Source organism: Acipenser ruthenus, chromosome 49, assembly GCF_902713425.1.
Source record: "Acipenser ruthenus chromosome 49, fAciRut3.2 maternal haplotype, whole genome shotgun sequence".
NCBI classification, from domain to species: domain Eukaryota; kingdom Metazoa; phylum Chordata; class Actinopteri; order Acipenseriformes; family Acipenseridae; genus Acipenser; species Acipenser ruthenus.
The window spans coordinates 3538033-3566027 of NC_081237.1; the positions used below are offsets into that span (position 1 = coordinate 3538033).

The 27995-nt window shown below is 38.6% G+C and overlaps 1 protein-coding gene across 12 annotated transcripts; it reads left to right on the forward strand.

Annotated features, from left to right (window-relative positions):
* The first annotated feature begins 28 nt into the window (after window positions 1-28).
* LOC117962436 (DAZ-associated protein 1-like) lies at window positions 29-27992 on the forward strand. 12 transcript variants are annotated; one of them, XM_059014762.1, is made up of 14 exons: window positions 29-232; window positions 4593-4633; window positions 5513-5679; window positions 6167-6232; window positions 6863-6970; window positions 8471-8519; window positions 14024-14106; window positions 18455-18607; window positions 19377-19413; window positions 19865-20017; window positions 21525-21698; window positions 24732-24821; window positions 25641-25738; window positions 26432-26571. In XM_059014762.1, the coding sequence occupies exons 1-13, from the start codon at window positions 201-203 to the stop codon at window positions 25688-25690; spliced, it is 1203 nt and encodes a 400-aa protein (XP_058870745.1). In that variant the 5' UTR covers window positions 29-200; the 3' UTR covers window positions 25691-25738; window positions 26432-26571. The 12 variants fall into 12 exon arrangements, with proteins under 12 accessions (XP_058870745.1, XP_058870741.1, XP_058870746.1 ...); XM_059014758.1 differs by having other exon boundaries at window positions 30-232; window positions 19940-20017; window positions 25645-25738; window positions 26432-27346; XM_034912391.2 differs by having other exon boundaries at window positions 31-232; window positions 18455-18608; window positions 19384-19413; ... (1 more) ...; window positions 25645-25738; window positions 26432-27341.
* Window positions 27993-27995: the final 3 nt, after the last annotated feature.

The following is a 27995-nucleotide window of genomic DNA, read 5'->3' on the forward strand; positions in this document are numbered from 1 at the left end:
AACTACATCCCCCAGAATGCCGAGCAGAGCAGGCACTACGGGCTGACGTTGGCCCCCTGTAGAGAGACCCCGTGGCACCGCGTAGTTGCATCGCAGATTCAGTTTGAACCTGAAGCGGAGTGACCTTCTTGGGGAGGTAGTGAGAGCGATACAGACAGACTGGCAAACACTCCCGCAGTTACGCAGAACAACCCACGGACATGAACAGCAGCCTGGCCGGAGATGAAATTGGGTAAGACACACTACTTCTGAACACGAACCGCGGGATATCTGATCGGGACAGTGGAAATAATTACCGGGGGCCTCCTGAGCCTCGGAGTTTCCTGAATGGGATATCCTGTAGAATAGTAGGAGTAAAGGGTGCCGTGTATTTGTTTTCGTTGCTATATTTTGTTTATAAAAAAAAAAATGTCAACAAATTGGCAAAACTTGTCACTTAAAGCAAAAGTTAGTCTTGAAACTTTGTGTATTGTTTTGCATTGGTGTCAAATTATCGCAAGCGTACCTGCCGGTGGTGTTTTAAATGTTTGTTTTTGTGTTGCTATTAGTTTCGTTCAACTCTGCCGGTAGGTAGTAACTCCATTTTGCGGTTACAGAAATGTACATTTAAAAATTAATCGAATTTCCACGTTGAAACTTGTCAAACAGACTCCGGTTTCCATTTGACAGGCTTGTTGTCATTGTTGAAATGAGTGGGATATTTATGGCATAGTACATAGTGCGATAATTTGTATATTTTCTGACGTGTCAAGTGTAGTCGGGACCAGTTGGGTTTTTGTTTCGCTTTAGCTTTATGTTAATTGGTTTTAAATATTTAGCCTTTCAGTTGCAAACCGGTTAATCCTTACACACTGGATAAAAGACAAAGTTGTCAAACATATACCGTCCTCGGTTTGTGGTTGGAGTCCGAGGAAGAGTGGCCTGGTTAGGTCTCTTTTCAGGGGTGTTTTAGGTGGCTTCATTTACAAATTACAGGTACAGAAAACCAACACTTCCGCAAATGTACAAGTAAAATGTAGCAGATACTTATGGAAAATGACAGCCAACTGCCAAACTTGAACGGACTTTTTTTTTTTTTTTTTTTAAATTGTTCACTGTTCTGGAATGGCTTACGCGTTTTACAAACGTTTTGTTTAAACCTGCTGAGATCCACCCTGCTTCCCTGGGTGGTGAACAAAAGACTTTCAAAACAGGTTTCAAAGCGCTATTCCCATGTTATCTCAATCAAGACTTCAGGGGTTGAGATGGACAGGAACAAGAACTCCCCTTACCTCGCTTTAGAGGGGCATTTTTGGTAAATTGTTATGGTTTTTAAAGACTCTTTGACGTTGTAGAATAGCTAGTTGGTCTGTATAAAGTAAGATGGCAGATCAAAAAATAGCTTAGTTAAAATGCAAAAGACAGTAAAACGGATGTTTCACTTTTGATGCACTGCTATAAAGAAGATGAGAGGACTCTTTGTTTTTGATGTTTTGTTTTGTGTATTTACATGCATTGATGCATGACTTTAGCTAATTCACAGCTTTAAGTTGGATTCTAAACATGTAAAAATACAATTTGGCATAGAGCTTTTTCCACTAAATGTTCCTTTTTGTAAGTTTGTTTTTTATTTAACCTTTATTTAACCAGGAATGTCCTGCTGAATCTCATTTAAGGGAGACCTGGTCAAGAAGGTGGCGTACAACACAAAAAACACACACATTCAAATGAGCACAACCAATACAAACAAGCTAATCAAATGACCAAGTAATCCATCTCGTATCCGACTGCGGTGGAACGAGAGTAAGGCAAAAGTCGGATAGATGAATCCTGTTTTAAATACCATTATACACTGCTGTAACAATGACTATTCACACAACTTTTGTTTTGAGATTCATCTTGTTAGGGAGCTCCCCTAAATCCCATGTTTAGAAAGATACAGGTTGTTAATGCCGTGTGGATGCGTACATTTGCTGCTGAGTGGCAGGCAGGAGATGGAGGTTGAAGTTGATACGCCTCGCAGGTGAACAGGATTTATTTACATATCAACACACCGAACAGCTCAAGTGACACTACCACAGAAAAAAAACCTTTTAGGGTTCCTCTCCAATGAAGACATGACATCACCTGTTCATAAAAGATCTCTGCTATCTAAATGAAAACTGAAGATGACTAATTTTCTTTTGTGTGTGTGTCATTTTGACCCACCCTAGCAGGTTGAACTTGTTACCATGAACGCCTTTTAATTTGTCATCATTTAAGAGATCTATTAGTGGATATCAAAGTTTAAGAGACTTGACTTTATTAAACTTGTTTTACGACACATTTAATTTATAGAAATATGTACTGGTGTAAGCGTTTTTTGAATTGCTCATGAAATTGGTTTAACATGGCTCTCCATCTGTAGAATTGGGAGAATGGGTCTGTGCGTGTGGGTGAGTGAGGGTTAAACAAGTGACAGTCACAGATAATTGGGTCATTTCTTCATAGCTGCTTTTTGACTTTGAGCTGGAACGAATGGGGACTTGCAGTCATTTTCCTCTACTGCTTGAACACCAGCTATAGAGATGTAATGTGCCTGCTAGTGATTTTTCCAGTTGGAAATCCGAGATGGCAAGGAGTCCACTGGGCTAGCACCATGCAAGAGAAATCAATTCACTCTGCTCTCCGTCTGCCTGAAACACAGTTAGTGATATCGCTGATGAACTGCTTTGCACAACATTAGAACACTATTTTTAGCTTGCGTGAAGTAAAATTTGTGCAAGAGTTTAAAATCCACTCGTGGCCGGCAGTTTTCATGTTTTTCGCTGAAAAAATAAATTCAAATGGCAGGCAGTGTGTATTGATTGATTATTCAGGAGCCTTGCTGATCCATTTTTATGCTTAGTTTATAGAACATGGTGCTTGGTGTGTCTGTGTTCAGAAGGAGAAATAGCACTGGTGCAGAATGTACTAGGATCACTCTGGTTCTTAGGCTCCATGGTAAAAGTGTAGTGTGAGGAATAGTGCCAGCTCACATGGCACAGGATTAATATGAAGAATAGAATAAAAAATGTTCCAAATATGCTTGGAGCAAAAAAGGACATGTTGTGTTCATGTTGCACACGGGTTTCCCTTGATTAAGCCCTGTAAAATGAGTTGGCAATACACTGTTTAAAGTATGGATGTTACAACATGTCATTGTTGAGATGTAATGACCAAATGGATGTTTGTGTTGTGTTGGGGAGCATTGCATTGTCTCTGGCACACCTGCTGGGCTGGGAACGTGCCTGGAGAGCTTGAGAGGGGACACCTGCAGGGCTGGTCTTGATTGTGCTAACAGCCGTTTATAAGCTCCTGGGTGTAAAGAGGAATCGGAGGACATCCACTGACCTTCAGTTCTCCTGAGCTGTTGTGGGGAGTGTCTCTGGTGAGGGAACATATTTGGACATTCTAGATTTGGTAGTAATTGGACTATATATCTGTCTGACAGAAAGCACCATGGCTGACTGTAGCCCTCCCCCCTCCCCTGAATAATGTGAGCACCTCTATATGCTGTGTGTGTGCAGTAGCAACAAGGAAAACAGGGGGCATTGTATTCTACGCAACCACTGAGGCATTAATGAATTGTGCAGCAACTCTTTTAGAAGTCTTACTCATGGAAATCTGTTTTCTTATCTTGTCAACCTAATTTAAATTGCCTTAAATTATATATATATATATATATATATATATATATATATATATATATATATATATATATATATATATATATTTTTTTTTAAGATTATCTGTGAATTTGGTTATGTTTGTTTACGTAATTAAATAAGATGCGTTTGGTTCAACTGGTCAAGTCCCTGCAGCATGGCACCCCCTCAGAACTAGTTTCTTGTACTTCATTCCTAACTAGGACACAGGCAAATCTCTGCTGTTTTGGATTTGAGTGGCTAATTTGTGGTGGTCTAGGAGCTTTCCTCAGACTTTGATTAATGGAGTGCAGTGTATCCAGAGTCCCAGAGGATCCCAATAGGGGGCTGCTCCATCAAAAACTGTCGCCAAGATTTGAGGAAATGAGGAGAGAGCTCTACCTGGATTTATGAGGTAATGTACAGCTCAAATCTGGGGCATTGGTTCCATTAAGAGAATGAACCAGAAAAAGATAACTAAGTGGGGCACCTCATTCTCAGAAGTAGGATATTACGGACCTAGTTTGCAGTGGAGCACTTTCTAATGGGCTGCATGTTTAGAAGAAGAGAGACTGACAGTGTTCTAAAGGTGACATTTCATTGAAACTTAGTTGATTCAGTGAGTGACGTTACTTAAATATTAGCATATTTTTGTCAAATCTGTCGGTGCCTTTTATTCTTTAACGGGTGTGTTTGACCATAAATCTCCATTTTAATGCTGCTGACCAGACACATGCCAGATGGTTTTCATGTACTGCAAGCAGGCACCAAAACAAGCATAGAACTGTACTAGTATAGAACTGTACTGCAAGCACCAACAGTGTGTGGTTTGTGTTCCACAAAACTGCAGTCAAATTCTGGCAAAGTGAACATAGTTATTTTTGCCTTCAATTATTTTGTCCCGAAATGTATTTTTTCCAGCACTAGTATTTTTTTCTTTTCTTTTAGGAAGCTCTTTGTGGGCGGCCTGGACTGGAGTACCACGCAGGGTAAGTTAATAACTGTCCATCTGTCAGTTGACCTCTCTGCCAGTTTAACACCTCCTCTATCTATGGACAGGGAGTCCTTCTGTCCAACTGGATAAGGTGAAGCTTGAGAGAAATGCAGTTTTGTGTTATGTTCTCTTCGTTGAGCGGCATTTGTTTCAGCAGCTCGAATGTATTTAATCATGTCGTTAGAGGGGTTCATTTTCAAGTGCTGGATATTGGACTTTGGGTGTATTACATAAAAATCCATTACCTTTGTACAATCAACATTCAGAAAACATTTGTGGTACAGGTGTTTAAACCCGCTTGGGTGAAAATGTGCCAGTAACCTTAACCTCTGACCTTATAAATCTGACTTATTGTACTCCTGTGACTTTTGGGTTCTGGATCATGATAGCCAAACACTTTTCAGACTTGGCAAATGTTATAATATTTTAGGATTCTCTCTCTCAAGTTCATTATTGGTACTATTCAATAAACACTTGCATTCTAATACCCCTGTGTGCTTCAGGGTTTTATTTGACTTTTATGCAAGCTTTAAAGTTTCTGAATATTTTGGAAATTTTGTAACTAATACTTGGCAGTGCTTAATTTATGATTGTTGTTTGTGTTTGTGTGTGTTTGATGCAACAGTCAGAGTTCTTTCAACGCCTGCTGGCACCCTGCAGTTCTACTGATAAGCTCCTTCAACTGTCTAGTTTGTTCTCTTTAGGAATAGATTACTCAGTATTGAAGTGCACTTCTCTTCACAATGTGAATCCACAGCAGCCCCAGGCAAAATATAGAACTGAGCTGCTTAAACGGAACTCAAACGGAATAGCACAATAGCTCATGGTCTTTGTTGGTGTTTTTGCTAACATCGTCTCTACTCTCCCCCCACAGAGACGCTGCGGAACTATTTCTCTCAGTATGGTGAAGTAGTGGATTGTGTTATTATGAAAGATAAGACCACAAACCAGTCCAGAGGCTTTGGGTTTGTGAAGTTTAATGACCCCAACTGCGTTCGGACAGTGCTGGAGACTAAACCCCATTCCCTGGATGGGAGAAATGTGAGTGCGCTACGATATCAGTAATGTTGGTAGTTGAAGAAGACTTTATGTAAACGTGATGTATACTATCTTCCTGTAATTTTAATGAAAACCATTCCCTGTTTTAAAAACCATACATGTTGTTTTCAAAGTCCATTATTTAACACACACTGAGTTTCAGAGGCTTCTAATTCACACATACAGACATGTCCTCTGTCAAACTCCTTGAATTCTTAGAATAACTTGCCTAGGCTACTCCTTTCACTCACTTTCCAAAACCCTATAGAAATTAATGTAAAAACATACCTCACTGCTACGATGTGTAAGGTGCTATGCATTTTGGAGGGGATGTCATTTGAGACTAATTTATAAAGGGCTGTACCCCCTCTTTCCACTCCTTTATAAATTCATATTGGTATTCAATATTTTTCAGCTTGTATATTTGAATATATAACTGGTTGTTCATTTGTGCAATATCTTTATAAAATGTGTATTTCTTTCTGTTCAGATTGACCCAAAGCCATGTACACCAAGGGGAACGCAGCCTGAAAAGACGCGGACTAAGGAAGGCTGGGTAAGGGAAACGCATTTATTTGGTGCATGAAATATTATTAGTAAGACCCAGACAAACACTTAAATTATTCAGTTGATTGAATCAGTGAAGTAAGCCACTGCTTTGAATGCTTTTAGTCACGCAACTTTGTATTTCAGCACTGGCTCAGTACCGAGTTAAATCATTGCTAACTTGACTGAAACTGCAGATTTTCCCTTATATACATTATATCTGTTACATCTTTGAAATCGACTGACTTTGTTTGGATATTGTTCACTTTTTGGTTGAATTGTAGAATTAATCATCTGGAATGATGAGGTCATAAAATATATTAAAGAACTGTAATTGTGTGTTTAAAAAGCATGAAGTTTGCTGACCCATATACACTGCAATTTGCTAAATGCACGTGCAGTGAAAAAATACCAAGATGCCAGTTCAAGGGTTGTGGCTGCAGATGACAGGATGGTAATTATCCCCTCAAAATAGAGCCAGGCCTGAATTATATTCCACTCTACATTTTTTCTCTCTCGTGCTGTACTGTTTAATCTTAACTAGTACAGTGTGATAGTGCAAAGTTGGGACTGTCCTAGATTTTGCCAGCAGGATTTTTTTCTAATGTATATCTCCACGCTTTCTCTTTTGACTTTGCAGAAGGGCAATAAGAATGACAGCAATAAATCAAAGAAAATTTTTGTTGGTGGTATCCCTCACAACTGTGGTGAACCCGAACTCAGGGATTATTTCAGTAGGTTCGGAGTGGTAAGTATGTACCGCAGAGGTACAGTTGCTAAAATTGGGGGAAAACCCCTGGTCTTCTGGTCAAAGCTAAGATACTTCGAGGCAGTGTGGTGGAGTGGCTAGAGCTGTAAAAGGTAGTCTGGGCTTTAAAGCTGAGTTTGGCTTGGTGGCCCAAAGGTTAGAGCTAAGGAATTGGGGAGGGGGGATGGTTATAATTTGGCTTGCTACTTTTCGAGATTAATTAGTAACAGCTTGTTAAATGTCAAATTCCCCATAAATATTCGACTGAAATAAATGTATATACGATAAACATCAGTAAAACCAATCGCTATTTTTAATTCTTACCAAAAATAATCATTTAGAAATCCTCTCTAGTTTGTGTAGTTTTTATACTTTGTGTCTGTCCCGTCTCCGTTCCGCTCTGAATGGCTGGGGGTTGCTGTCAGTCATCTCAGTGGTCCGTTAGTACTGTAGTTTCCCCCTGTTCTGACAGATCTCGTTGACTGAAGCAGCGCTAGAATGCTCTCATTTGTTTAAATGACTGTCAATCATCAAGACCTGCACTGACTGCACTTTCATTTGCCAGCTACAGCGCCTGTCATTCCAAGGGCCTACTTTGAAATTAGCGGGTTAAGGTGTACGTAAGCTTTTGCTTTAGGTATACGGTGACAGTTACTTGTTTGAATTTAAAATGGGGTGCAAGAGAAAAACACTCAATGAATATTGTGCACAATACCCTGCTGACGGCTGAAGTCTCTGCGGCAGGATGAAGCGGGCCTGTCTGCCTTGCCTTCCAGTGACTCTGAGTCCAGTTGTGCTGAAGCAGGAGGGGTGGAGCTCAGACTCAAAATAATAAGTACAAGTTAGTTCTGTTCAACTATCTATTGTTTTGTTCTGTGCATAAAGTCTGTGCAATACACTTTTATATGCTGCGTTTTCTACGGTTTATTTGAGACAATTTTTAAATTTGTGTAGGATCTTGATATCTTCGCAAGGTATAGCTCTGCTGTGACCAAACGTTATTTCAATTAGAATGTTCGTAACCATGGTTTTGTTGCAGGGGGTTTCGCTAAATTAGCTGTTTTTCAATGACACAGTCATTTTTTATTTTATTTATTTTTTTAAAGCATAAAGGTCACCCATTCTCGGCTAGAAAAAAAAAGGTAACTTCTTTCTAAAATAAATGTCGATATTAATTGTCGATTTGGCAAAAACATAAAAATCTGATAGTAGCAAGCCTAGTTATAATGGCCCAGAGATTAGATCTGAAGGACAGGGGGCTGGGCTGGGCTGGGGAGGCATAGTGAAAGAGCAGTAACCTTGTTCCTGCACTAAGTTAGGCATAATATATTCCCTACATGCCCACAGAGTGCCCTACATGCTGGCAACAGCATTGTACCAGGATTGACTAATGGAAGGACTCTGCATCCCTCACATGATGTCTCAAGTAGTTTATGCCAGGTAACGTTTCTTAACAGTCGGCTGATGGTGTGACCTTTGTCCCTTTTTTTTTGGTGGTAGGTCACTGAAGTGGTAATGATCTATGATGCGGAGAAGCAGAGGCCCCGAGGTAAAAGCTGATCCAGTTTATTCTTTTCTTCCTTCTTCTCCTACTACATTCTCATGACAAACTATTCTGAGGCCAATAGAGGCCAATTACAGCAGCCATTGACTTTAGTGGAGGCTAGAGAATAAGCCCTTCAGATTTTCTGACTGGGTAGATATTGGGGGCGGATAAGGACACGTTCATTAATTAGCTTTCAATAAATTGAATGAGTACTACTGATGTCTTGAGACTAAACAGTTCATATTGTTTTTGGTTCTCACTTTAGTCCAAAGAATGTATGGGCTCATCTTTTCAAAGCTTAGGCTGCTTTTTCTAACTCATTTGTTTTGCTTGTATGAAGATGAAAATTAATGCAAAGTAGTTTACATCCGATCCTTTGCTAAACTGTGTTGACCTGTGGCTGTTCGTTTTAATGTTGCTGAACTAAATTACAAAGTAGAAAGTAGGGGTCTGATTTATTACAATTCATCTAAGCGTGTGTAAAATTCAGTTTAAGAAATAAGCATAGGACTATGGAAATGCTTGTGGTATTCTGGTTAAATGAGTTATTTATTTGTTGTTGACTACATTTGCTTGTGGGGAAACTATAATCAGACTTAATTGCTTAGTAACAGGATGAGTAGAATAACTTGATATTATTTTTACTTCTAATTCTGTTGCTCCGGCAATGCATGGATTGAGGCTGTTTGTTGACTGGCTGATACAATGAACTTTAATAGCTAATTAAAGTTAATTAGCTAATAGCTAGAGCAGTCTTTGAGCTCTTCCAGTATTCATGTTCTGTACAATACATGGGCTGATTTGCCTTATTTCTGCTTTGATAAGACAAGAGGTTATTGAGATAATCACGAACATTATGGGCTGCTATTTGTATTTCTTCAGATCCTGTTATTGTGCTTAGGAGCGGACAGGGCCAGTGTGAAAGCTTTAGTCGAAGCTCTGTAGCTGTTCGGGTTCCTGTTTTATTATTCACAGCCTGCAAGTAGCCCCTTTTGAATGTAATATATCAATATTAGAATCCCTCCTAGAATAAAAAAAAAGAATAGTTTGTCATTTTGAAGTTTTTCATCTAATATTTCATTATTTTTTTTATATATATTTGTTATATCATATTACATAATTAATCTAAGTCTTAAGTTTTTTTTTTTTTATTTATTTAGACACTGACATTCTAAGTTACATATAAGTGTTCCATATAACAACTTTAGTAATGTTGTAAGTAAGCTGTCTCTTTCTATCTCTCTCTTCTCTCTCTCTCTCTCTGTGAATTGTTTGAATGTGATTAACGATTTCTCTTTAGATTTCTTTTCTCCTCTAGGTTAATTTGTGCTAAGTTGTATCACACAGGTACAGGCCATTTCCACAGTCAGAAAGGGGACAGGCTTTTGTCTGTATTGGGGGTCTAAGCAAAGTTGGGATTTCTTTTTTTCCTGCCCTTTAGTTTGTTTTTGCCATAACCCTGGCTAAGACTGAGTCTTATTTCTGTGTCGATAACAAATATCACCCTGTATTTGTAAAGTTATTTTGGCAGTCACACCTTCGCTGCATTGTCTGTACCACACTTTTCATATGGAATTGATGTAGCAGAGATCAAAACCAGACATAAAATCATCCAAACTAACTAGATCCTTAAGAACATAAGACATTCAAGAACGAGAAAAGAGATGTCTCCTCTCAAGAGATTAAACAACTGACAGAGCCATCTGATGCAGTCATTTAAACTACTAAATCTGCTAAAATATTCTATATGAGAAAAGCACATGGCATTTTTTGTTCGCGACAGCCAATAAAAACTTGTCTTAATTACGATAATTCGAATTATATAAAAATAATTATCCCCCTTGATTTGTTTAGTCATGTTTGTATATGCAAATGTAAGGATAGCTATAGACAATGACTAGGTTACACCTCAAAAGCATGCATGCATTTTTATGTTCATGTGTTCAAGCCCACTATGCATGCATAACTATACAACCAGTCATTTCAATATGACATGCCATGTTAACATTTAGATTTTAATTGTTTATTTAAAGTAAGTCTGTATGAAACATTAGTTTTTAATACCGTCCTATTTTTTTGTTTCATTGGGTTGGCTTCTCTGGTAAGAACAATACCTGTCTCCAAGAATGGGCTCCCATTGTATTTCCCAGTCTCTCTCCCATAATTGGTTACGCCTTTAATTAGGAAAACCATAATCAATGTATTTGAAAATTAATTTGCCTGCTGGTAGCAGATTAGTCCCTTCTTATGCATTAGAAGTGGAACAAAAGGAATGTGCCTGAATTTCAGTAAACCGCTGAATAACAAGCCCACAGATAATTTAACCTTCAGTGTGTGTGTCATTGTCTCAATTAATCCCTAGTGGGCTCAGTGTCTCTTGTAGGCCAAGTGTAGATAATCCAGACATTATACTAGTGGGCAGAAATGAATGAAAAGAATATTAATAGAAAGAGTCTTGTATTTACATGTAAAGGGGTGCAAAATTCTCCACCAGCTCTAACGATCTTTGTTTTAATACCAACTTACAAGGTTCATGGTTTTGACAAATTACGTAATGCACACTAAAAATAAATCAAACACTGCCTCCAGTATACAATAGGGCTTCCTTGTGCTTTAATCGTAGTCGTTTATCAAATTGTTTTATAAAATGTAAGGTCAACTTGTAGTTTCACTGTTGTGTATTTCAAATTATAAATGTTTATTTAAGTAACAGTAATTTTAACATGTAGATTTGAATAGATTTCTCTCCAATACAAGATACTGCAGGTGCACGTCTTTGAACACAAGTCCCCTGCAACTTACACCACCCCACTCCTTGTCAAGCCTCTTAAACTATATTCAAACCAACTTTGTTTACACCTCTAGTCTTTGTGTGTGGGAGAGATCCTAAAGTTTTATATTTATCATTTCATTTTTGTCTAATTTTAATGATGCAGTTTGCTCTTGTTGTTGACAGTAGATTTAAGTCTGCTGGAATTTAAGTTTGGCCTGTATCTTTGTGTTATTATTAATATTATTGTTATTATTGTTTTAGATCTCTCCTCTTTCTCTTCCAATAATAAGCCTCTCTTGGCTTGCCCAAAATGTATCCCTTGGGAAAGCTTGGAGAAAGTGTTTCTGTTAGAGATTGTATATATGTTTTCTTTTTGTTTTTCTCCATAGTTTGGTTTGTGTAACACATTTAACAGAACAGTTATAGCTGCTGTCAGCACTTGCTGCAAAGCAGTATGCCAAGAGGGGGATGTCAAAAGCGGGGGGTTCGGATAAGACACTTTGGCACACAAGCAATACTAGGGCATCCTGCCACTCACCTGCCACCCACAACAGAGACAGTTCCCTCTTTCAGACTAACTGAATTTAAAACAGACACATTTGCTTCACCTGTTAATTGCACAGGTAAAACAAATCCCTAAATGGTGTGCAATGTTATATTAATAAGAAAGGTATTGGTTTCTTGTATTTTATTATTATTAGATCACAATTTCTTTGAGTAAAATGAACCTAGAGAGACCCTTTCCTGCAACACTTAACACCTTCCTTAACAACACTCCCACATTCCTTGTACAGTATCCTCTCATAGAATGCTTAAAGGGTGCATAAAGACCTTTTTATTTCATTGTGTTACATGTTCCCATGTGTTGCTGTTTACGTAAGGTGTGTGTATTGTTCAAAAGTATAAAAAAGTGGTCAAAATGTAAAAAAAAAGCCAAAAATAACAATACACACAGACCTTACGTAAACAGTTGTAGCAACACATGGGAACATGTAACACAATAAAATAAAGGTCCTTATGTACCCTTTAAGTCTTGTTGTCCATAGGAGTTTTTTTGACAGTCTGGTCAAGTAACACATTTTCATAACCAGGTGTAGACCCATCCCCAATTACATTTATTCATCAGTTGATTCAGTTTGTGAGATTGTAAACCACATTTTCAACACAATATACAATCATTTATAATAGAAAAACATTTATATCACATTACAAAGAACGTGGCCCAAATACAATCTTACGCTCAAGTTAAAAAAATAAAATAATAATAATAATAATAATCTACCCTAGCTCTGTGGATGATTTATTTTTTTAATATGTTATCTAGCTATCAAAAATGAGTTATGTCTGAATTATGGAACCGTTATCTGGTGCAAATAGCTATTTAGCTGACTTAATTAGAGGCCATAAGTTTGCAAGAAAAATGTAAAGACCCTTAATGTGAGTGGCAGATGAATAAAAGAAAACTGAAAAGGCTGAGGCAATATTGCACAGCTGTTTATTAAAGTGCTGTTTTGGTTGTGGAGTTGTCAGCAATAAGGACTTTGTACAGTAGTCCCTCGCTAATCCAGACATGTTAGGAGACAGACAGACTGAAATAATGAGGTGTCCGGTTTTAAATAAAACAAATACAAATTTTAAAAAATCACACACATTTATAGTGCTCAGTTTATTTTTTAATGTATAAATCATTGCGCTGAAATAACATGTTCTCTGAACACATTACATTGTGCAAAAATATAAATATGTGTACAGTAGGTCTACAGCATATAGTACAATAGTAAAATCAAATTAATACCAAGCATTTTTACTTTAGCTTGTAAGCTACTGGTAACATAAAATAAATCATGCTGCTGCATTGTACACATTACTGTACAATACAGAATTAATAAAATATTATTTTAATTTGAAACAATGATTTTTTGACTGTAGCCTACTTGGAAAGCAAAATAGGTCATGGAGCTGCATTAACTTGTTATGGTATTGTACAGTACCTTACATATACTGTACACACGTTACAGAAATAAGCACTGTTTAAATTGACAAGGAACATTTTACAGTGTGCAAGTTAACTGCAGGGAAAACACATAGTCTACATCTTTTGTTTTTGGTTGGTATGAGTCAGACTTTCTTTGCAAAATAAATTAAAGACTTCATATTCAGAATTTTTATTATTGTAGGCCACTGGAGTCCATCAGTATTTCTGAAAACTTCACACCCTTTTCCAACCGATCGATCAGTTAGTTTAAACGCTGTCAATTTATGAGTTTCATATGCCCTCTTCTGATCGTGTACTTCATTTTAACAATGTAGTAGGCTGTTCTTTTAGTTTATTTTTGTTATGTTTTTGCTGTCTCTTTGGATCCTGCAATTCACAGTGACCGAGCGTCACACTAACTTGATATTATCAGGGGGACGTACGTTGTGTCCGAATGTGTGGCGTAACGGTGTCTGTAATAGAGAGGGACTACTGTAACTGACATGGCCATCTTTTTATGCAATTTTAATAAATGTTTACTCTGCATTGAGGTTTGGTAGTGGTGTTCTAGTTAGAGCTCATAGGTGCCCTACAGTCCAGGCCAATACTCTATGTTTGGTTTAGGGTCTGCAAAGTTATCTGAACCCCAGCATCACTATCCACCCTTGATGGAACCCCTGGGCTGTCCCAATACTGTGCTTCATCCTGTGTTGTGTCACGACACCCTGCTACCTTGATTCACTCTTGGTTGTTGGCTAGGTTTTGGATTTATTACTTTCGAGGCCGAACAATCAGTGGACCAGGCTGTCAACATGCATTTTCACGACATCATGGGCAAAAAAGTGTGTAGTTGTAGTTTTATTTTACCCTTAAGATCGGACCAAGGCTCGGGCGACCGGGGGTTCTCGCTGGATAGACACACACCCACACACCCTCCATTTGCCCTTTGTTTAGCAAAATTGCTTACTGGCCACTTTCCTGCTAAGTGGCTTATTGCCTGTACACCATCCTGTAGCTTGCAGAAATAAGGATCCTCTCCCTTAACACCGTCTGAATTTTGACATGGGCTGGCCTTAAACATAGCTTTGAAGATTAACTAACAGAGCCCAACTGAAAAGATTTTGTAGTATCCCTAAGAGAAAAGGACCTATAATAGCATGTGACCAGTACTGCTTTAAAAATTACTTTTCCCTATATTGCAAAATCTTGCTTTTTAAAATGCCCCAAATATTGGTTCCAAACTCCTCTTACAGCTACTCCTAAACATAAGTATGAGAAACAATCTAATGGGCATGGTGAAATGGGGCAAACTTGCAGAAAAGTACATTTTCTTAGTCCTGTGGCATGCTGGCATCCTTTTCTCATCTGGGAACTTGAGAATTTAGTAAAGGGAAAACCAAATTATTATTTAATAAAAAAAATAAAAAAAACATGACGCTTCCCAGTTCGCAAACATCAATGGAACTGGTCTGCTGTTACTGCTTGGTGAAGGTAATCTGAGCTGATCCTTTGTGGATCGGCTCAAGAGCTGAAGCTTTATTGCTCTTCAGAAACCCAATCAACGGTTCTGGTTTCTGTAGCTAATTTCTTAAGTTCAGTAACACTGAAGAGACTACGAGATCTCTTTACCTGTAATCCTTCACACACCGTGAAATTGCCCCACCAAAAGAGCCAGAGAAATCCTCCGCAGTCGCCCAAGGCTTGGTTTAACACTACCACTCCTTTAGGATCTGCATGCTTCCCTCTAAATTTAATCTAAAATGGCTTTTTTTTTTAAAGGCCCTTTTTAAACCACCTAATTGGAAAATATATTTATTTTTTACAAAACATCCTAAAGGACTGGTTGCTATTTTTCGTTTCTCTTTCTTTCTTTATTTCATTTTTATCTTTTTTTTTATTTATTTAATTTATACATTTTTTGGTCAGGTCACTTACTATTTGAACTCTCTAGTAGTTATTTTAACTTGTTATATTGTAATAAAACTTCCAATTAAGTGACCTCAGATGTGGAATCTCCATACTGTGTCGTCCTACAGTGCAGACAAATTGGTCTCTGTGGGATTTTAATTCTTGTACTGTTCAGTGTGTTTAAAGGGGTGATGGGGAGGGCTTTACTTTATGTGCACAAGGTTGCTAGTGTCTCAGCAAAGATAACATCCTGCAATTTATAACCCTTTTTTAGGAGTTGGGGAGAATTTCATTTTTACAAACAGGTTTTGAACCTCGGTTTATGTTCATTATTATTATTTATTTCTTAGCAGACGCCCTTATCCAGGGCGACTTACAATTGTTACAAGATATCACATTATTTTTTACATACAATTACCCATTTATACAGTTGGGTTTTTACTGGAGCAATCTAGGTAAAGTACCTTGCTCAAGGGTACAGCAGCAGTGTCCCCTACCAGGGATTGAACCCACGACCCTCCGGTCAAGAGTCCAGAGCCCTAACCACTACTCCACACTGCTGCCCTTCATGAAACGTATTAAATTGAGTGGTCACTGGGATTCGCATTTATCCTCATTTAGAACTTTGGATTCTTCCAGCTCTCCATACGGTATACATGTTAATGTGCGTTTGGAGGCCTGTTTCCTGAAAGACATTTCCATGGAGTTGAATTCATTTTTTTGCACAGATTCTTCCCAGTGGGGAGTCTGAAGTTAATTAGGTCTTCTAAGCGGAAAGGATCCTGCAGGGATAGAAGACAGGACTGATAAAGGACCCTTTCCTACGGCTTGAACAGCAGTGAACAGCTGTTAAACGAGTCCTCTCACAAGCCCCTGCTGTTTATTAACTGCCCTCCTTCAAAGAGCTATTGCTCAGGATGAACAGTGTGTTTGAAAATTAAACAAATGAACGTGGCAGCCAGTACACTTTTTTAGAGTTATGCCTGTAATCTGAGAAATCCAGCTGTGCTAAATGTCAAATACTTTTGTTCATGGATATAGCATGTATCTGGGCTTACAGGTATACAAAATCTGATATATACATGCTACACAGCCACGCCACACATAGACATACTTTACATATAATGTAAATATCAGTCTGGGGGTTGAATATAAAATATTTTACAGAAATCCAGCCATGTCCCCAAACTCGCACTCCCCCCGAAAAAAGTTATTTTAACTTGTAACAATGCCTACATTCTTGTCATATCATTTAGTAACATACTGTTATTTTTCTGAAAGTTGATTTCTAGCAAGAGTTTGCACTACTTGCAGTACTACCTTTTTACCTTGTCTCCTTCCTGCTGCGTCCCTTCCCTGGAATAAATCAGCTCTGCTCCTCAGCCATTGCACTTGCTCTGACATTCCCTCGAGCAGAGATTCTCAAAAGAAGATAAAATTAGAAACCAGAGCAGATCGTGCTGCGTCCCAAATCCCAGCTCTGGGATAAATTGGGCTGCTCCTGAGCACCAGGAATCCATCACTCGCCTGTGGGAACACCAGGGAGAACCGAGCTCGGGACGCTGCACTGCGACTGGCAGCCTCTTTGCTTGGGCACGTGTGCTAATTGGGTCGGAGGGGAGAGAACCAAGATGGCGTCTAAAAATGTAACTAATTGACCTTGACTGGTATTTCATTTGCTTTCAGAGTCCCTGATTAGAACTAGTGACCCAGGAACAAAACAGCAATACATATACACTTCTGCATAAATACTCTACAGTAGCTGCACTCTTTTGGAAGACAGACAAGTTTGTTTGGTGGCTTTCCCTGAGACTAGTTTTTTATATTCAGATTGTTGATGTTGATTTGCACATTAATGTAACTCAACTCCTTTTTGTTTCTCAATTTAAAAAAAAATGTAATTAAAACAAGGCAGCCAAATTTGTATTTCCTTTTCCTATACCCTGAGCTCCCGGCTGTAGGCAGCTAAGCCTCATTCATTTTACATAAGGTTGTCTGCGTTTTCCTTGAGCGCAGGCTGTAGCTAATAAGAGGTTGGTTCATAATAAGCAGAGTGCCCTTGGGTGCCTCCTGTAACAAAAGTAGTTGTCCCTGTGTTTTTCCTACTTCCTCTTACGAAGACAGACAAGGACAAAGAAAATCGCCTTCCTTCTCTAAATCCCTAGCAAGCCAGCGAGGGCAAGATATTTTGAGTTTTGTATTCAAGAACATATATTTACACTATGTGCAGTTCTAACAAATGCACTGTATTAGACAAAGTCATCACACACTGAGTTGCACAGTGACATGCACTCAGACTGACTTGTACAAATGCCACAGAGACACGTTCCTCCATCCTGCACATACTTGCAGTCTTGAGCAAATACTAGTGAAACGCACACAGGCATGGTAGTAGTGCCCCTGCCCCCAATTCTGGAAGAAAGGTAACCTAGATCCCACTTCTGTTTTGGTGGTGGCATAGAGAGACGTGTACAGCAAGTTAACTTATTCTCAACCTAATGCACATAAAGAGTTCAAAAATAAAACTGCCTTACAAATTGGGTGGAGTAGCTACGGTGTTTCTCTTTTCAGTCTAATCGACACAGTATGAAGATTCCCTTAGAATTTGACTTTCAACTTGTCCATTTGTGTTATTATTATCTGCATGTTTGTTTACTTTTTCCTGTTAGATGTAAGTTAAGATTCTCTTACCACATCCATTCCCTTCTGAAATTATATTCCAAGTAAACAATTATTGAGATTCTTTAAGCGTTAGCCTGAGGAAGGTAAGTCTTAATCTTCCATTAGACGTTTTATACAATATTTATACATGCATAAGAAGGGCCAAGACACCAAAATAAATACATAAAACAGCTGCAACAGCAAACTATGTCTCTCAGGTAGGTTGTAAAAAGCCTTGCCAAAATGGGATGGGTGGGTTTTTTTTTTTAAATTCCATTAAAGCAACAGGATCTCTGTTTTGTTTTTCTTATACATTTTCAGCTGTACTTTGTTTTTATAATTTGAATATACGATATCATGCATCCTATTCCACAAAGGTTGAGCCCATCCTTGGCTTTGCCGAGTTTTTAGTTTTACCTGAGAAACATATTTTTATAATTTATATATATGTGTATATATATATTTATAGTGGCCCATTTAAGTTTTATAGTTTGTAACTGTAGCTTTAAGTTACGTAAAGTGCTAAGAGTAATGTTACTTACGGGTGTGATTTGATTGGGAAGGGGTGTGTGTGACTGAAGGCTTGCTGTGCCAATGGTCTTCTCCTTGTCCTCTCTGTAGGTGGAGGTTAAGAGAGCGGAGCCTCGTGACAGCAAAACCCCAGGGCCAGGAGAGCCGGGCGCTAACCAATGGGGACCCAGGGCAATGTTAAGTGCAGCCAATGGCTGGGCAGCTCAGCCTGCACAGGGCTGGCAACAAGGCTATGCCCCTCAAGGTAAGTGGTGCTCCCAGTGGGTCTTCAAATGGAATTACAAATCAGCTTGCTTTAAATGCAGGGGGAGGAGGAGGGGGAGGTTTGGAAGAGATTTAAAGGAATTTGGAGACCCCATATCCAGTAGGAAAGTATTGTTTTTTTTTCTGCTGCTGGTGTCTAGAAAGTGTTTTTCATGGCAGATAATAATACAGCAAATACATGAAGTCTGATACAAGGTTTTATAACAGCAGACAGGCAGAGTTCTCACATTAATCAACACTTACTGAGTGAAGACCGCAGATTCATTTTTTTTCCCCAGGTGTAAGTCGGCATAGTCAAGGTTTTTTAGGTTAAAGGTTAAATGTCTAATATAAATGTACTAGTTACTAGACTGTTGAGCAGCTTTGCATCCATGGCCACACAGAAAAAACATTTTTCCATTTTCTCATTCAAATAGCAGTGCTTTTTTGAGTAAATAACAGTGGACAATTCAGTGCAACATGTAAGCTGTAAGTAATGTAGGGCCTTCTTTTTATGGTAATTGGTACAATTTCATTGTATCATCCATACCTATAAAACACTTGATGGTGGTGTATGTAGTAATACTAAAATAAATTTGTCAAATGTTTAAACTGAAAGTCAATTGAAGACACTGGCAGACTTATTGTTGAAACGTCATCCTTGAATTGTATTAGTTCCTTTTAGTATTAATCTGATTTCATTATAATATTATACATAATTATAATATCTATAGTCAAATTATTTAAATATTTGTTTTTTTAATCTACTGTTTTAGGAATGTGGATGTCGGCAGGCCAGCCAATAGGTAGGTGGTTCTGTCTTTGTAAATTAATTTCTCTGTGAGGAAACTATTATACTAGTGGCATGTAAAATATGCACAAAGACTGAAATCTCCTTTCAGCAACATTGTGTGAACATAAGTTATATATAAATGAAATCCAAATCCGGTAAACTACCTAATGTCGGTTTTATTGAACATGAATTATATCACCTGTGAAACCGGGCCTGATTTTCCAACCCTGGATTTTGAGTAAATTTACTCACTTTTAATAATTTCAGATGTATAAATCTGCTTTGCTTTTGCATTGCTTTTAAATCAAATGCTCTGTTTCGCTCAGTTAAATTACATTGTGTCTGTGCTTAGTATGTGCGTCTTCTGTTGGCAGTTCATAAGCTGAGCATTCTAGGAATGGTTGTGAAGGATGTGTGCAGGTCTCTAACACTGGTTTCATGGTGTGGTTTGTGTTTTTCCTCAGGTGGGTACGGGCCTCCTCCTCCAGCTGGCCGAGGAGTCCCACCACCACCCCCCTCTCCCTTTAACGCTTTCTTAGTCACCACCACCCCCCCTGGAGGGTACGGGGCGCCACAAGGATACCCTCAGCCAGGCTACGGCACCCCACCCCAGTATGGTGAGTCCCAAAACTCGGGCTGCAGTCTGAAGCTGTGGTCTCATTGCCCAGTTACACATACTTGTACCCCTTTCACACAGACGAGTTATGACGGCTTAGAACCGGCACTGATGCGGCATTTTGGTCTGTGCGAATTGCCTATACCGTCACAGAGCTGTCATATTTTATGCCGTCTCTGAACCACCTTGTGCCTTAACTCCTGTGTGAAAGGCTATGCCATTACTGAAGCGCTATAGTGGCCGTGGATTGAAAGTCAGCATCCCACGTGACTGTATACCAAGCATCGTCGGTGTTACACACTTAGTTTTTTTCAATTACAGTGGCTGATCAAGAATGAGATCTATAATTAGAGACCGGAAGAAGTTAAGGAATTGTTAACTTTACAATAGTGGCAGCTACTAAACAGATGCGGCACTTCGAACTGTGCAGTAGAATTTGGGGGCACAGACCCTACACAAATCCAGTTCATGTGATCGGGGGATTTCTTGAGAATGCAGAGGAAACTCAAAGTGAGCAACAGGCTGTTAAATAAATAAATAAATAAATACATTTATATTATATAAAAAAAAACGCATCTGCAATTTTTTCTAGCTGCTGAAAGTATCTGCAATAGGTAGAACTTTTTTTTTTGATGGTCGACAAGCCTACAGCTTTTAATACGCTGCAGTAGGTATCAGACGGCTGAATGAAAATAATATTAATAATGCGTCCCCACTTAAGTATTTTTATTTCAATTTTCCACATATATATATTACTAGAGAGGACAAAGCGAGCACAGGGAAATTTACAGTACACTACAGTTCAACAGCGCCATTCATTAAAAGATAAGAAATTGATATATATAAACATTCCTTTTATTTATTTTTTATTTATTTAAGTTGCTTACCCACATTATTCTGCTTTTATTTATTTATTTGTTTGTTTGTTTGTTTGTTTGTTTTGTTTCTGTTGCCGGTGCCATGGCAACAATCTGTTGACTGACAGGTTTGAAAGTTGTACTCGCAGGATCCCTTTGGCTGTGTGAAAGGGTTATGACCGTATTATACCTCCATAGATTGCGCAATTTCGTGTGAATGGGTATTTCAAAGAATGTTTTAAATGTCTCAGACGGCTCAGTAGCTGCATTTGTGAGTGAAAGTGGTATTGCATGTGTGAGTGAAAGTGGTATTGCATGTGTGAGTGAAAGTGGTATTGCATGTGTGAGTGAAAGTGGTATTGCATGTGTGAGTGAAAGTGGTATTGCATGTGTGAGTGAAAGTGGTATTGCATGTGTTTTCCATTTCAGCACTTTGTTTCTAATTTACATACAGTTTTTTGTCTCTTGGAAGGCTTTTAAATTCTAGACTAAAAGAGCACTGGGCAGTGTTGATGTAGCTTTAGAGTCAGTAGCCAAAATACATACAACCTACGTCCTCCATATTGTATTTTTATGTATTTATTTATTTTTGTTTTATTCTTAATTTGAAACGTTCTTACTTAAATCACTCTGCCGTATCGTAATGTGTAGGTTATGGATTTGGTGCCCCCCAAAATCCTGCTGACCAGTTTGCCCCACAAGGAGTGCCTCAACCCCCGACCACGCCTGGTGCAGCACCCATGGGCTTTGCCCCTGCAACCACCCCCACTCAGGACATGAACAAACCCCAGGCAGGACAGCCCGAGTTCTCCTACAACCAGTTTGGTAGGTACTTCCCACCCAGCCAGGCCTTAGATCTGACTGATTCCCTTCCTTTCACACTGGCCCCTTGAGCTTTCACTATTATATCAAGGTGATTACAGCAATTTCCTAGCTGCCATGACCTTTAACCATTTCCTGTACCTCCGTTGGATTATAATGTTTCCTATAACAGGCTTTTCTATTATGCAGGGCTAAATGGGAAGTAATCAAGGGATTTACTTTGTTTTATACATGTGATTTTGTTTCATTTTTATTCCCACACACACGAACAGTTATTCACCTTGGGATGTTTTCTGTAAAATTTATCTCACCAAGGTTGATCATTTCTAGAATCAAGTAGAGTGACCAATGATTATTTTTATTTATTTTCCCACAATTTGGAATGTCCAATTATGTTTTTCCTCCACACCGCAGCGAGTCCCCACACAGCACAAACATTCTGAGGGCGTGTGAGTGTTCTCCGATCTCACAAGCCTAAAGCCAGAATCGCTTTTACGGCAAGCAATCCAGAGCAAAGATGGGCAGGCTACCGATCCAGGAGAACAGAGATCAGCCCTGCTTTTTATCCACTCTGAATGTGCTCGGTGTCTGGCCAGTAGGGTTCAGTGTTGCGCAATGAGGAGAAGCAATCCCTGCCGGTTTCCCACCCCCCACCCCGGGAGCGGCAGAGCCAATGTGATGCCCCCTCGGGGTCGCCAGAAATGTTCAGCCTCTTTACACAGCCTGGACGCGAACTGGTGGCATCCAAGCTGTGTGACTCATCCTGCACTCCCAGCAGCAGTGCTTTAACTGGATGAGCCACTCGGGAACCCCCTAGAATCAACATTAGTCCAGGAAAGTAGAGGATCATAGCCATCTTAATATACAAATATCCTTGTAGATCCTGTGTAGACTACTATGCTATTTTTTACCCTACAAGTACAAGCTTTATACACACACACACAGTGTTCAGGGTTCTTTTGCCAGTAATACCTCTTTATGAAATCCCAGGCAATTCAATACAAAGAGAGGTGTACTTTTCAGGATTTTCCAGGAGGCTTGAGAGGAAAGGTAACGATTGGTAAGTGGAATTAGATCATCCTTCCTGGCAGTGGTTTCACTTGGAGGAGATCTGTGGTTCTCTCGCTCTCATTGCAGTATGTGTGGTAGAAGTAAGAGGCGTGTTGGAGAGAGGTGAAGACTGGGGTCCCATAGATAAACCAGGATTTCAGAAAACACTTTGCAAGCATTCATAAAGGACATTTATCTGAAAATGAAAGTTCTTCAGTTGATGATTGACTATATTCTTTACAGAATGTAAGCATTCAACGCTTGTCAGTACCTGTTGCTGTGCTTTTAACATTCATCCACGGGGAAGTATCCTATACCTTGCTTTGAGCTTAAGATTATACGTTTTCAAGTTATGCTGCAGAGACACCTTTCCTCTTCGGTGATTGTGTTAAAATATTAAGACATGACTTGAGTTAAAGGTGTTCAATTATTAAGGTATGAGTCACATAGCTTGCTTTTTTGGAGTGATCCATTAAGCATGAAAGTATTAAACAATCTTGCCCCGTAGACTCGTAGGATATGTATGAACTACTTTAATTACCTTTTCATGTTACTGTATTCTAGAACCAAATTCTAGTCTGGGCTGCCGGTAGAATATTTTCCCAAGGGTGTGTGGGCTACAGAAATATAGGGCTTAGAACAAAAGTGAAGTGAACAAAAGTCAACATTGATGTAGGGAGTAAAAAATTGTAAGAAATAGTAATAGAAACTGGGAAAATAAAAAAACGAAATCAAAATTAACACAAAAAAACCTGAAAAATGAATATTCAGAGTTGTATTAATATGTTTCATGAAATTGCTATAGAAACCGCACAGCCAAGCTGCAATGACTTCCTGCTCTGTGGCACTGTTGCCTAAAGCACATGGATGAATGTGTTTGCACTGTCAAAAAAGATAAATGGAACTTTAAGGGATTCATACTTTTATTTTTGTATGCAGCAACTCTGTGTGAATCTATCAAAGTCTCTTAAAATGTAAAGATACTGAAACTGAAAAATAATTCTAAAACTGAAATATATCTTTCTGAATTGAGTTAACTAAAACTAAATAATAATTTAAAAAAAAAAAAAAACTAAATAGAAACAAAATAATAATCTTACCAATTAAATAAAAACTGAAACTGAATTGAAGTGCGGAAACTGAAAAAAACACTGAAGGTCCAAGTCAAGCTTTCTCATATCCACTAAACTCCACAGCTGGCACGGCTAGTTTTGTAAACCATTTTTCCACTTCTCTGAAGATGGTTAAGCGCATTTAAGAACATTTAATCAGTGATCAAGAAAAGATACATGTGGATTTAGTTAACCAACTAAAAAATTGCCCTTTTCTGTTTTCATGGCAAGCATGATTGATGCAGTGCATGTTAAGGGTCTGGGGTCCGTTTCTCCAACGCTTCTTCAACCTACTTCTCCAGACGTTCCTAGACTGTTAAGCTCGTTCAGGCCTGGTCTAGGTTAGCAGTGTCCTGCTCTGGGTTAGTAGGGTGTTCATAGATAATAACTCACCAGTAAAAGAACATGATGAGTAGTATTTGCCTAACCTTGTGAGTATCTGAACAGGTTGAATTCTTAGAAGTGTTTTTAGGCAAACACCCTTCACAGTTAAGTTGTGTTGGTTACACAGGGATGGAAATAGCACTCCTATTTCCTAGCAGTTTCACCGGTTCCAGGTTTTAATATGTGCTTGATTAGCCCCTGTGTATAGGTAACAAGCTCAGGTGTGTCTTATTAAAATCATAGTAAAACCGGGAATGGATCAAACTGCTATGCAATGGGAATCTTTATTACCATGACTGGTTACACCTTGCATGAAAGATTAGTATTGAATAGAGATGCAATCTGAATCAATTGATCCGGGACTTGCTGCTTTTTGAACATGCGCTTGGGAACCAGTGGCCTGGGTTATCAATGGGACCTCCTCCCTAGTAGCAATGTGAAGCAGACTCTCTTGGGTTTAGTCATCCTGGTCTCCTCGTTTCCCTAATAGGCTTGGGTAACTATCCTCAGGACCCGTCCGGCTACGGACCAACGCGTCCTTCTCAGAGTTATGGTCAGGCTGAGCAGGGATATAGTGCAGGTAGGTGGAGCATTGACTTTCACACCACAAACCTGCCTTGCTTCAGCAGTAGATGTTTAAGAAGGCAGCGATGATGAACAGCGCTAGTTATTTTATAAGTATTTTGTAAAATGATTTCTATATTTTTATTCTCGTGGGTTACAAGTTTTGATATGGCCTAGCTTTGCTGGTAAAAGGATGATCTAATTGTCATGAATGTTTCCATATTTATATAGATATATATAAATATATGTTTACCTTGGCATTCATTTCTGTTTATTTGGAATTATGTATGCTTCCTTTTGTATTGTCCTTGCTTTAGCCCTAAACAGTTACCCCTTTAGTTGTACAAAGATTCTAGGAGATCTGACTATGCAATAGACTCCATTCATTTCTTGATTTATTTTTCCAGTGTTCATTTTGAGTTTCCCAGTGAGAGGTATCTAGGCTTGTTCTTACAATGGCATATATCCCAATGAAGACACTGAATTTGTAGTTTGCAAGTGTTTTGCATGAAGTCACTATACGCATGTGCAATGAAAGACTGTACACCATGTTGTTCTACCACAAGCCCCTCTTACACCAAACGCTTAGCCCCTTGAGGAATGTACAGTATATACCTGGCATTGGGAGGCAAATAGACACATTTAAACAGATTTTCATTTTGTACTGCTAATCCAATTGTGGTATAAGGGATGGACACTCCTTAACAGGAACTGAGTTCAGTTTTTCTTTCTTTCATGCTGTCAGTTTTTTGTTTTATAGTTTGTAAAATGTATGCAAAAGTCTTAACACATGACTACTTTTTTTTTTTTTTTTTTTTTTTTTTTTTTAAACCAGAAAGTGTTGAAACAAGAAGTTTCTACACACAGTGGAAAGACAGTCTGTGAACCAACTCAATTCTGCTCCTATCTCTGCATTGTGCCTACAAAATCATTGTATGTCATATTGACTATTTCCCATAAATCTTTATAGATAAGTTCCTTGTAGGTGTGTTTAACCTAATGGATGTGGAAGCAGTATGCTTTGGGGGGGGGGGGGGATGGGGGGGAGCTTTTTGTTGTTTAACTAAGATGTTTTCTGCATGCCCATATACCAAAGTGACTCAAGTCGTAATTCTTTGATAATAAATATTGAACTTAGTTTGTCTACAGCTTCAATTGAATGGTCTTCTGACGTGACAGTGTGAACTAACCCCCAAGCATCTTGAGAAATATGTTTGACATGAGGAGTTAGTTCACTGTTGTGTGAATATCCCTATTAGCAGCAAGTTACTTGTTAGCTGTAAGATAACACGCAACTTTTCACTTCAAACCAAGACGACCAGTTCATGTTATCACTAGTGCCTTTTGCTTCTAGGAATTAGCATGTTTATTTATTTATTTTGCATTACATATGTGTGTGAATGAATCTATTCTTTTCTTGGATGGCTTAATATACTAGTTGAGGACAAGTTGGAGGACAAAAATAAATAATCTGGGTACATTATTTATGTTCAAGGGCAACAGATAAGCAGGTCCATTCGTCTCCTAACGTCTTGTCAGACAAAGCCTAGATTTCCTTTCTGTGGGTTTGTGTGTTGCCGTGTCAACAGCATTGCCCTAACCTCTTCTGTGTTCTCACCCAACCAGGTTACGGGCAGGACATGAGCGTATTTGGGCAGAGCTTCACAGACCCCAGCCAGCAAGCACCTTCCTACGGAGCGCCTTCAGCACCAGCATCAGGGGGCCCCCAGCTGGGGGGCAGCAGCTTTGGGCGAGGGCAGAACCACAACGTACAGGGCTTCCATCCTTACCGGCGCTAGAGGCACGCACACCACAGAGATTCGAACAATAATACGACGTCAGGGAAATAATTCTGTCACAACTGGATTTCTGCTGGTATATTTGTACGACCAGGGATTCTGAATTTGAGGACTTGGTTTTTTGTGACAATCACATAACATACTTAAATTTGGGAAATAAGCAAAATCTTTTAAGTTTTTATTTTATTTTATTTTTTATTTAATAATATAAAGCAGATGTTCTATTTTGGGGGAGTGCAATTTTTGGAATCGATCAGACTGGTCCTTCACCCACATCAGCACAAATTCAAACAAACAAAAAATTCTACTGGCCGTAAACATTAACAGGGTTTCCAGTTTCTCTCTTCAGCTTTAACTCAACTTCAGGGTTTTTCATTTTGTGATTTATTATTATTATTGTTATTATTATTATTATTTAGTAGTAGTAGTATTGTTATTTTAATATTATTGTTTTTTCTGAGCCTTTTACCATATATTGTAAAACTTTGTTTAAAGATTTAAAAAGTATATATACATTTAAAAAGACTCTGCAGTTTTTTAAAAGAGAATTTTGTACTAGATGTACGCTTGGCTTGTTTTTTAATTTAAAGATGTAGATTTCCCTCAGGTGGCGCTGTTTTTTTGTTTTTTTTAGTGCATTTCATGTTAAATGCAAATGATAGAAAACCCCGTTTCAATAAAAGATAACCTACATTTTGTTTAAAAAAAAAAAAAAAAAAAAGGTTGGTTTGCGTGTCTGTTTCTAAGAGTAGCACCATTTGTGTTTTTTTTAATGGGTGATGTTACATTACATTACACACAAACTTGAAGCTTAGTCACACACACATCTAGGCTTTCCTGTCTGCGTATCCGGTCGGGAATCATTAATAGCCAGTGTTAAAAGTGTTCACATCCATCCCCTGCTCGAAGGATGAGATGAGACCTCTATGTTACAATTACAGAACATGTGCTGCTGTCAAATGCAGACATAATAACAGGGTTACCATGGTATTCAAGTTCAACATTTACATAAACAACCTGTTATATAAAATGTGTTTGTATTTTAATCAAACCTTGTAAACTAAAGCACAGCAATTACAGTCCTGGAGTGATTTCTTTAAGTCAAATATCTGACGCTACTCTATAATGCTTTTATTTCACTTTGTAAGAATACCATGAACCTAGCAGCATGGCTCAGTGACTCTTCACCACAAGAGGGCACGTTAACCCAATGAGCAATGCCTTCATACAGCATGTGCAGCACAGTCAGGGTTGCCATGTCTGAATTTTGATGCAGTCGTGGGTTTAAAATGTTTTGGCTACTTTGCTTCTGCAGATGTTGGCGCTTTAAAATGTTTTTACATGCATGGTCCAATCAAAATAAAATAAAAAATAAAGACAAAAAGGGGCAT

Excerpts from the sequence above, each read along its gene's own strand:
- LOC117962436 (XM_059014764.1), top strand. The coding sequence starts at position 201 with ATGAACAGCAGCCTGGCCGGAGATGAAATTGG. Across the intron at positions 4,634-5,512 it reads GGACTGGAGTACCACGCAGG|AGACGCTGCGGAACTATTTC; the intron begins GTAAGTTAATAA and ends CTCCCCCCACAG. Across the intron at positions 18,608-19,376 it reads AACAAGGCTATGCCCCTCAA|GTTTTAGGAATGTGGATGTC; the intron begins GGTAAGTGGTGC and ends TTTTAATCTACT.